At 38.4% G+C, this 11843-nt stretch overlaps 1 protein-coding gene across 1 annotated transcript in view; it reads left to right on the top strand.

Moving 5' to 3' along the window:
- Nucleotides 1-9066, top strand: part of LOC113025228 (tyrosine-protein kinase transmembrane receptor ROR2-like) — a 34288-nt gene extending 25222 nt beyond the window's left edge. Inside the window, exons 2-4 of the mRNA XM_026172749.1 lie at nt 3865-3936; nt 8493-8780; nt 9008-9066. Coding sequence (XP_026028534.1) covers nt 3865-3936; nt 8493-8780; nt 9008-9042 — 395 coding nt within the window. The 3' untranslated portion in view covers nt 9043-9066. The remainder of the gene's footprint in view (nt 1-3864; nt 3937-8492; nt 8781-9007) is intronic.
- The last annotated feature ends 2777 nt before the right edge of the window (nt 9067-11843 follow it).

Consider the following 11843-nt stretch of genomic DNA (forward strand, 5'->3'; position numbering starts at 1 on the left):
AAGCATTTCAAACTCTAGTAGATGGAAAACTTTTAAGATTGGGTAGCGTGAGTGAGGTAGTAAAAAGAGTGCATTTACAGAGGTTAGTTTGTAGCACATGTTGAAAAAGAAGAAAGAAACTATACAAAGTAGTATCTTTGAGGCTTCTGTATAATTACTTTGGTCAAAATAGTAAATGGACTGATATTCAAACAGGTTTTTTTTTTTGTTTATTTTGTATTTTTTTACCTTTTGAAATGCTAAACCTTAGTAAATATATCACAGACAGTTTGGCGTTTATTAGTGCCTATGGACCCTTTGATTAGTGGATGTCATGCACCTTCTCCTTAGTCACTGTACATCATGTATATAAAATCATGTAACCAGACTTGGTTCCAGTTCTCTTTGCGGTAAAGTACTGCTTCATGTTTCTGTTACAATGCACAGCGGTGTTTTGTGTAGTCTTTTTTTTTTTTTTTTAAATAAATTTTTTATGTAAAAGCTTGTATTTTATATTACAACCTTCACATACTTTAAAAAGAGTTTGCATTGGATAATCACCTGCTAATTATATTCACAGCTCATAGCTGATGGACTATTCACCTGTCCCTCATCTACCTTTCTGCTCAGTGTGTAAGATGTTTACCCACTCCTCGGCCTCCATTAATAATAGTGATACCTGGATGTCCTCTAATTTATTGCTTTTAAAGTCGAATAAAACTGGGGTTATTGCACTTGGCCCTTAGAAACGTGGTGTCTAACCAGATATGTACTTTAGATTGGCCTCCAGTCACATTGCAGAACCTTTGAGTCATTTTCTCAAATATGCAGGACTGCTTTGCTTCATTTTGTGCAATATCCTTAAAATTAGAAACATTCTGTCTCTGAGTGATGCTGAAAAACTGGTTAATCTATTCATTACTTCTAGGCTGGATTATTGTTATTGATTATTATCAGGTTGTCCTAAAAACTGCTTGAAAAGCCTACAGTTGATCCAAAATGCTGCAGCCAGTGTACTGCATGGGACTAAAAAGAGCATATTTCTCCTGTCTTGGCTTCTCTATATTGACTCCCTGTTAAATCCATGATCGAATTTAAAATCCTGCTCTTCACATTCAAGGTTTTGAAAAATCAGGCCCCAGCTTATCTTAAAGACGTCATATTTCTGTATGACACCAATAGAGCACTTCACTCTCAGACTGCTGGTTTACTTGTAGTTCCTGGGAAATTTAAAAGTGGAATGGAGTTTTCAGGCCCCTCTTCTGTGGAACCAGCTCTCACTTTGAATTTGGTAAACAGACACCCTTTCTACTTTTAAAGTTAAGGCTAAAACTTTCCTTCTTGACAATGATTATAGACAGAGCATAGTGTTTCTTCTGATTGTCAATGTTTTCTCCGTTTTTTTGTTTTTTTTTATTCCTTTTTTTCCCTGTAGGGTATTGTAGGGTCTTTACCTTATACTAGAAAGTGCCTTGAGGTAATTATTGTTGTGGTTTGGTGTTATGTAAATTGAATAGTGCTGACAGCACTAATCTTGTTAAAATAACGTTAAAGCTATTACCGCATTAACGCTGCAAATCTCCGTTAGTGAGTTAACGTAGATGGATGCTGGGTGAATGGAATGGGCTGGGCTAGAGCCGGGGTGTTGCTCATGCTGCTTTTGCCCTCCCCTAATGGCAGGGTCACCGGGAACGAATGGGGTTGTGCCTCGCGGCCATGGTTGTGCCAAATGATGTCCTTCCTGGGCTCTTATTAGCTGTCTCTTGGCTCTTTGCAGTGCTTTGGACTGTTCTTCCTGGCTGTTTGTGCTTCCGGGGTGAGTCTTCGATGAGCTGTCTGGCCTCTGTTAGATCTTGGTGAGGGTGTTTTGGGTTTGATCTTGATCGTCAATGTGGGTCGCAAGGCCTGAGGTCTCTAGGTTTTTGTGGCTGTCTGTCACAACCATAGGTTTTAGTGTTCTGTCTTTGGTGATTTGGGTGGCCGTGATGGGAATGGAGACATTCTCACCATGTGAATCACCATACTGACTGCTGTTGTTTCCTCTCTGTCCTTGGGTGTGTGTTTATTTATTTATTTTTATTTAGGTGACATTATCACTTCTAGACAACTTCATCAGGTGGTGACAAGATGACACCATACTAGCTGATCAACAGATCTCAGTAGCTCTCTGGAATGTGTATTAATTAAACAAAAATATGTATTGTTGCATTTTCAGTATGCTCCTTGTGGCTTTGCAGAACTCCTTCAACCACAAGCATTCTTTGTGAGAATGAAGACAGTGATTAGATTTCAAATCATGATTTCCTCCTTTGATTCTGTGGTTCTTTACCTCTCCTTACTAAATTTGAGATTTTATTCAACTAGCAACATCTCTCTGAAGTAGCTCTGCTTTCAGTACATTTTTGTAGAACTCCAGCCTGCTCTCTGAAAATATCAGAAATCTCAGAGAATAAGAGTGTAGGGCATAAAAAAGGCATAAAAGTGTAGATGAGTGTAGGATGAATAATAACAAAGACAAGGGTCAATACACTATGCTACAGGAGGAGATCAGCACACACATTTTCAGCAAGATAGCCAGGAGAGGGAAGGAAAGTGTTGTGGTGTGCCAGACAGCCCTCAGTCAAAACCCCAGCACATAGAGCCGTAGCCTGGCCTCTTAGCGCTCAAAGGGCCTTTTCATGACAGAGGCAGCAAGCTCTTGGAATGCAGCAGCCAGCAGCCCTATTCAGCTGCGGATGGAAAAGCATCCCATTGCCCCAAGTCCCTCATTTTCCAAGGCATTTGATACATGTAATCAATCACAGCTGCTGCCTGGTTTGACCAGGCCTTAGGAAGTTTAACTCAGTTTTTGGTTTTCTTGGTTTTTACTATAGTGCAGCATAAACATTAGTTTATTAGAGTCCTTAATACTACTCTGAACACAATTATAAAGACCTTTGACAGCACTTATTAAACCTGACTGTATCCCCATTAAGTGGATCCTAGAGGTTTGCATGATGATGGTTTTGTCTTCTTAGGCTTTGTCTTTCATTCTTGTAGTGGATGATGTAAAATGTAAATTGAGGACTGAATGTGATTTAACAGAAATGGCATTTCTCATTTGACACAAATGTGCAGGAATAAAAAAAAAAATTGCAACATTGTACTAGCTTTGCTGTGAAGGTTATCAGTCATCCAGATCATGGTAGTCTAAGGAACCTGGAAATAAAGTGACTGGATTTTTATTTATTTTTTTAATTATCGAAGATGTTTCAACTCTCATCCAGCCTGTAGTGGTAATGGCTCACACCTGTTTTCACACCTTGACTTATGTGATGAAGCACATGATTAATAGTGGGTCAACGAACCTCTTATAGCTGATTATTATTATTTATTTTATTTTTATAAATGGTTGAACAGACATAGCACATATTTGTTGGTTTGTCACTCTATCTTGGTATACCATGAAAAATATATCCACATTTATCAAGGCACGTCTTACCTTTAACAATGATATGCCTACCTCCTCAAGCATATTTTTGCATGGGCTACATGTTGTGGAGGGGTTTTTCTTTGCCAAAAAGACAGTTTTGCAGGCATCCACTTTAGTTTAGTTTGCAGAGGGCCTCCTTCATTTACATCAAATGAAAATTCCGCATTTAAAATTCTGGGAGGCACTTTTACATTCTCACTACTTGGGACAAAGCAGAATTTTAAGCACCACCTTAAGATAAGATAAGATATACCTTTATTAGTCCCACGAGGGGGAAATTTCAAGGATAGAATGCAAAATTTCAGTCTGTATTTTTAAGTCTTTGCAACATCTTGGAACCTCCACCAGTTTGCATGGTCTTGTTTTTATTTTAGGTTTCACTTGAACTCATTCCCTCAAATTCTGTCCTCCAGATAATCCGGGCCTCTCAGTAGGCATAGGTGGTGTGGCTGAAGCTCAGAGTGGAGCTGCGCCAACAGTCGAAGGTGAGATTGAAATTCCTTTTGTTTTCTGATGCTGTTTGTGTCAGTTATGTACACACCTAAAGCTCAATTACTATTGGACTATTTGTATAATCCATATCAAAAATGACTTGTATTTTGCTGTTTGCTGTTGCTATGCACTTCTTTCTGTTGTGATTTTCACAGTGATTTAGCCAATTTAAAAGAGAGCCACATTCAAGAGACAGAGAAAACTCTGACTTTAAGCTTGACATAGCTCACCAAGCCATAATCTCACTTTATAATTTCACCCAATGACTTGGTTTCATCCTACTGACCTCTGTCATCACATCAAAATGTCACATTTGGACTTTTTGAGCTTGTCTATTGACTAAAATCAAATGCTGTGGTCACGAGCTACATCTGACAATGTAGATTATATCTGGAGAGCTACTTAGAAGTAGTGACTAGACAGATAAACTGTTAATCAAGGAAGGACCCATTGGTCTGTATGCTAAAAACTAGTTGGGAATATTGCAAGTAGTGTCAGTACTTTAAGGGAAAGATTCAACACTGATGCAGAAAGACTGAGTAGAGTGTTTCCATTCCTAATTAGAATATATACAGCATTGTCTTGTGACCCATAGGCCCCGAGCTCACCCAAACTCTGAGTAAAGCACATGGCAGATTTAAATAATTATTTCATAGTAATATGTCAGACTCCCATCAGCAGATCAAAACATTATAATTCACAATTTCTGTTGCTGTCTCAGTATCTTTGATTTAGGAATAGCTCCTCTGTGCAATTATCAGCTGCATTCCTTGAGTAGTTGTTTCTGGGACAAACAAGCTATTGCTCTTAGTGGGCCAGGCTTTTGAAACTTGCAGGAAAGTCTGTTTTGTTAGAAAGCTGCTTTTCATTACTTCTGTCTCGCAGGGATAAGCCTAATCAATCAAGTACTTGAGCTTTGATATTTGATACCTTACTAGTCCCAAAGTAGTTTGGACTTCAGCCAAGAATGATGATGGCCCTGTGGATCACTGAGTGTTGGCCGGCAGGCATTCTGCCCCAACCTGTGCTGGACTACATTACATTCTGTAAGTGACTGATAAGAGAATTAAAAATGTTGCTTCACAATAAAGTTATGCGGCAACACTCTTGAACCGGAATCTTAGTTGTGGCCTTAACTTTTTCATTTTTCGTGTTGTGAATTGCAGCAGAGTTGTGTATTTTTGACAGATTATCATTTGTCAAAATAAAGAATAAATTAGCCTAAAAAGCCGGCGATGCCCTTACACTATGCAGCGGTTAGCTTCTGAGTGTTGGACCAAGACTGTCATAGTGCAGGGACCTCTGGTCACACCACAACTTCAAGCCAGGCAGTCACTGGAGTAGCAGCCAGGACTGCATGGAAATGATAAAGAACTGTAAGGTTGTGACTGACCCATACAAGGGAGTGTGGGGTTTTGTTTTTTGGGGGGCGTGGGAGGCAACTGTGCAGTTCATTGTTTGTTTTGACTCCTTTAATCACTAATGCCTTTTTTCTCCTTTCCTAACTGCGCTGCCCTTACACACTTATTTTCATAACAGAAAAATTAACAATTTGTGATTAAAGAGCTTTATGATAACATTACTCTTCTGTAGCCTGTGAGTAGAAGTGCTGTGTCAGGATGGGAAATAGGCCACAGATCTGTTTTTCCACTGCATGAACTCCAGAATCTGTCTGCTGCTCATAAAGCAGAAGTACCAATAGCCATAATCTTAGTGTGTATTTATCATTATCTCTGCACCTATTCCTTTTTATTCCCTTTCTTTACGTGTGTTAAAAAATATTTTGGTAAAAGTCCTGAATCAACTTATTTATTCAAGTAGAACTGAAAAAGTTCAGGCTCTGAAATGTGATACAGACTGTAAAAAGTAGGTCAAAATGTTATGACAAAAAAACAAATAAACAAATGTTATTGGAATCTAAATTCTAACTTTAATGAATTTTCTAAGATTGAATTGATTATGTAGGACACAGTGAAAATAAAAAATAAAAAAAAAGAACTATTGTTGTGTATATTTTTGGCTGATGACTTTGCCTCCACATCTAAACAGAAAAATCAGTACAGTCGGGTGTTTTTAAAAAAGTGGGGCGCAGCAGGTGGGGGACAGTAAGATCAGTTGTTGTTGTTATGTGTTTTTATAAGCAAATAACTGAGGTATTGTACAACAATTCACAGTTCCTAGAGTGAAGACTGTCATGCAAAACTATCACGTTTAGTAAATATCCTCAGTCCAGATTTATCCAGGGAATCAAACTATTTTTAGTGTACTGAAAGGAGCTTGATATACCGTGCAATTATGGTAATTTTGAAAGTTGCTGTTTGTGAGGCTGTTCACATGGATTGGGTTTCTGTTTTGTCCCACCCATTATTCCAGTGAAATTGGGCTAAATAACAAAAACACTCATAAAATACAGTTTAACATCTTCCAAAATTAAGCTTAATTCTATCATGAGTGGGTGTGTGGCAGACGAGATGTGGATCCAAGTGCAAGACTCAGAAAAGAAGCTTTAAAGCTAAAATCAAAGAATTAAAAAACAAAACAAACAAACAAACAAACAAAAGACCTAGCAGGGCTGGAGCAAGGGATCATAATACAAGGAATCATCAGGGAACCCATGAACTAACGGACACACAACCACAAGGGGCGATGCGACAAGGGGCGATGCGACAAGGGGCAAGCGGAGAATCGGACAATAATTACAAAAGATAATGAGCCTAGGGAGAAACACACTGAGAACAAATCAGGGATACAAAAACAAAAGGGAAATGACTCTCAGTACACAAGACAAAAGACTTTCAAAGTAAAACAACAAGTAATTAAGAAGTTAAAACCTAACACAGACGGAGATTTAACCTACAAACTTGATATAATGGGATATCAAGGAAAACTCAGAAGTTAGGGTTTACTTTGCTAGTCTCGTAGTGGGTTACTATGAGCAAAACAGACAACAAGAACTAAGGCTACCATGATACCAAGTGAGTAGAGACAAAGTATAAACAATAAACTAAGAACCATACTTTAGTTATTTACTTTTTTTCTTTTTTGAAAAATTGTGTACATGGTTCATTAATACTGGACTGTAGATTGGAGGAAGGTGCTGTGAACAGATGAGTCCAAATTTAAACTCTTTGGTCAGCATTGTCATGTTTATGTCCGCAGTAAACCTAGAGACTGTTTTGATTATAGATGTCCTGCACCCACAGTGAAACACAGTGGAGATTCAAATGTGGAATTATTTTTAAAAAATTATTATTAGGTATGCACACAGGTGTACACACGGGTATTCACAGACGCGGACTACAGCTTTCTTGGCTGCTGCCTCAAAGCACATTGTGCGCTGTCTACCTTACGTGCTGCACAATATCGTTTATTATTTAGTATCTACTGATATCTACTGCTAGCTAGTTTATTGTGATGGTGCCGTGTTTTTTTTATTATGTTGCTCTTTGTTGTTTGTTTTCTCTTCTGTTTTTTTTTCTCCATACAGGTGACCCAGGTGTTTTTTTTTTTTTTTGTTTTTGTCTTTTTTCTTTCTTCCCCCCCTTCTCACCGTCTCTTCTCCCCTCTGGTTTTCTTTCTCTCCCTCTCTTTCTTTCATTCTTTCTCCCTGTCCTATCCCCCAGTCATGTCTGTCCCGTTTGTAGCAACTGAAAATAAAATAAATTCATAATTATAATAAAGGTCAATCAAATGGACCAATATGGCAAGGCCATGATGATCCACTTGGTAAAATAAATCCGCTTGGCATCTTTCTTGGCCTTAAGACAACAATTCTGATGGCTAAAGATCCAAACAGGACACACACACACACAAAAAAAAATAAATATTATTAGTCCTTTATTTATCCAGGTAAAAATCTCACTAACATTCAAATTTCATTTCAAAGAGACTTTAAGACCTGGAAATGGAGTTCCAGTTCTGTAAACTCCATGGGCAAATGAATGAAAATTGATGGTATCACGAACAAGATGGTCTACCACAATATCTTAGTGCTTCATCATCCCTTCTACACTGAAATTGATTGGTCATGGGTTTATATACCATGAAGACAATTACCCCAAGTATGGTCCAAAGCTTTGCAGAGCTTTGAAACGAACAAAATTTTTATGGAATAATAAACCATCACAGATAAGTCCATCAATCCAGATCAAAACTTCTAGACACAAATATGCTTAAACACCTTCAAAACGACTAAAGCCCCAACTTACAACTTGTCCAATACAAAATTCTCCATAGAACCACACTAGAAAGGACAAAGGATGTTCCAACATCTTCCTATACTCTTGTCTCACACCCTCTAGCTGGAGCAGTAATACTATGATTATGTGATGGTTCAAGGGTTGATCAGGCTGCATCCCAGTTTGCTGCTGGTTCAGGGGAGCCGTCTGCTTGTGTGCTCACAATTATTAAAATAGGTTTCACTGCAAAGAATAAAAGCAGAGACACACTGTACCAATTAACAATCAAATGCAACAAACTTGATGCTCCAGATGTTTTATTAGACAGAATGCTACTATCAGGCTTAAAACCAATGTTTTACTTCTTCAAGGATATTTTTTGGAGTTCCAGAAGCCAGTCAACAACATCACGCTCTTTCAGGGGCAGACAGCCACCCTTCATTGCAAAGTGGCAGGAAATCCTCGGCCGTCTATCCGCTGGCTGAAGAATGATGCCCCTGTAGTACAGGAACAGGGACGCCTAACCATCCGCAAGACAGAGGCAGGCTCAAAGCTCCGCATCCAGGACCTGGACACAACAGATACGGGCTATTATCAGTGTGTTGCATCGAACTCAGTCAAAGTCATTTCTGCCACAGGTGTTCTTTATGTCAAACTAGGTAAGACTGAAGTTTATTTGTACTATAACTTTTAATTTTAAGGCTTAACTGTATGGGTTAAATAATTAATATTAAGTGTTTATTTATACAACTTCTGTTTACACACGTCTCAGTGAGGTCAGTGGCTTGTGCAGGAAGCTTTTACTAATCATAAAAACTGCAATGTTTCTGACTGTAGAGCCAGTCACTCCTTATTTTCATGTACTTGTTTTCTTTCTGATTTACAGGACAGATGCCCACACAAGGCCCAACTGAACCGTAAGTAGCCATCTTCTTGTTAATAGTGTGTTATGTGTGTTTGTCTGTTTGTGTTTATATGTTTGTAAGTATTTTTAATCAAGGATTTTTATTTTTTTTAACAGTTTTTGCTTGTTTTATTTTTTGTCTTGTTTTGGGGTTGTTGTTGTTTTTTTTTTTTTTAAATGGTAAATGGCCTGTATTTATATAGCGCTTTACTAGTCCCTAAGGACCCCAAAGCGCTTTACATATCTAGTCATCCACCCATTCACACACACATTCACACACTGGTGATGGCAAGCTACATTGTAGCCACAGCCACCCTGGGGCGCACTGACAGAGGCGAGGCTGCCGGATACTGGCGCCACTGGGCCCTCTGACCACCACCAGTAGGCAACGGGTGAAGTGTCTTGCCCAAGGACACAACGACCGAGACTGTCCAAGCCGGGGCTCGAACCGGCAACCTTCCGATTACGAGGCGAACTCCCAACTCTTGAGCCACGATCGCCCCATAGAAATTAGCGAATTTTAAGTGTCAACCTATAGCACACAGATTGTGGCTATAAGATGTTAGTGCCTTTATGTGTTTGTACAGTTGCTGATGGACATTAGCAACTGTGGCCAGATGGTATCAGTTTATTTGTCCTTCAGGAACTCCCTGCATACTTTTGTAAAATTTAATGGAAATTGAAATTAGTTTCAGCAGTCTCCCTCAAGCAATGCTAAGATTGTTAGTGCTTGTATTAAGACCAAGATTGTTGTCTCTTACTGATAAATTCCTAAACTGCAGTGAAAAAATGCACAAGAAAAATTGACAGTACTGACCAAGCCAATGACAGTAGCCACATGCGGCATTGACTGGACATGTAGTTACATTGTTTTGATGGGTTTGCGGGTTTGTGGGCTTGCAGTTATGACATAGCTACATTGCAGATTTCCCTTTTGAAGCATAGATCCCCAGTAATGTCTGATTTAGACTTCTGCAGCTGTAAGTGGACGCCGTTGTTGCTGGCATTTGTGCTTGCACTAGTTTAAAAACCTCACCTTTGCTCCTCCAGAGATGGCTTTTGTCATTGCAGCCAAATAGCTCAATGTTGGTCTCATCTGATCATGAAACCTTTCTCCAGAAGGCCTTTGGCTTCTTCTGGGTAGATTCAAATTTCAGTTAAGGTTAAAGGTGTCCATTTTGGAGCAGGGACTTCTTTCATGGTCAGTACACTCTCACTCCATGGTGATGTAAAACTCACTTCACTGTGGAGAGTGACAGTAGTATTCCAGCAATTTTCAGTTCATGTTAAGTGTGAGCCTTGCTTGTAAACATCCCTACCAATTTCCTCTATCCTGAGTGTGACCGTTTGGATCTTGTTTCAGACCATGGCAATGTGGTGACACATCTGAATAACTTGGGCACAATTGTTTGAACTGCTGGTCTCAGAATCTGCAGTGGTTTAAACTTGTGTGAAACTTCCAACTTGTATAAATCTACAATTCTCCTTCTTAGATCATCACTGAGTTCCTTGGACTTTGTGAGTAGTGGTCAATCCAATGAGTGCTTTCAAACTGCTGGCAAAAAGAAACTAGTAGTTAATAATTATCATTAACAAGATGTTAACAAGATGTTAGTACACCTTGGTCTTGATAAGTTAAAAGAACCTGTACAACCTCTAGCACCACTTAATAAAATATATAAAATGTATGCATATATTTGAGTATATATGCATACTTACAATATTAGAGAAAAGTTGATTAAAAATGGATGCCGTACAAGCATCACACCCTAAAAGAACATTTCAAAGAATTCAAAGCCCAAAATTAGCATGAGATGAGTGTAGTGTATATAAATCTTTTGCCCCAAGTGCATTTACCTTAAATACAGCTTTCTCTGTCTACTTTGTCAACTGTGTTGCATTAAACTTTTGTGTCATAAATCTTTGTAATGTTAGGTGACCTGAAATTACTGTTTCGGAAAGTCTTATATAAGGAGGTTGAATAGCCCAAAGTATGAACGGTAAATTAATAGTGGTGGAAGCCACTGACCTCTTTTGCTGCTCCTTTCTGTTTTTCACTAGTTTCTGCATTTGGCTAGGGCTAGTGTCACTGCTGCTATCATGTATTTAATTTGTGAAATTAAATTAAAATAGGTGCAACATAATTTCTAAGGTAAATGTGAACCGCTATATTTATGAAATGCATCAGTCTCCCATCAGTGGTTTAGACAAAAAAATGCACTTTTATTTAGGGAAATTTGGTGGTTTAAAATTAAACTGTGTATGCCACTGTAGACCTCTTGTGCATTAAAGAGATAACCACAATAACCAATCAGAATATAAAAATATATAAACAATTAAAATGGTACCCAGAATTACAAACGCAGGGCTGGAAGTTATGTCTACGATACAGCTTTGGTCAGTTTTACAGTGAACCTCCCTGCTTAATACAGTTAGGTAAGTAAGTTTTTTGGACAACACATAATGTTTTGTCATTTTTCCTCTCTACACTACCAGATTGGATTTCAAATCAAACAACCAATATGGGATTGGCTGGTTGGCTGGTTAACAGCTATGAAATGCATCCATATGAAATCATCTCTAGATCTTTTATGTGCTTATTTTATCATGTAATAGTCCTTGAAACTTATCAGGTAAATGCCCAATTCGTTTGAAAATATGAGACTATGAAGCAAAATGGTGGTGTACAGAAGAATATTTAGAAAAATAATGTCAGTATCTAAATATTTATGACCCTAACTGAATATAGTATGCAGTAATGGGGTGTATGCTTGCACATTTGTTTCATAACTGGGGTATTTTTATACATTTTTGTGTG

The sequence above is a fragment of the Astatotilapia calliptera genome, chromosome 7 (assembly GCF_900246225.1).
Source record: "Astatotilapia calliptera chromosome 7, fAstCal1.2, whole genome shotgun sequence".
NCBI lineage: Eukaryota > Metazoa > Chordata > Actinopteri > Cichliformes > Cichlidae > Astatotilapia > Astatotilapia calliptera.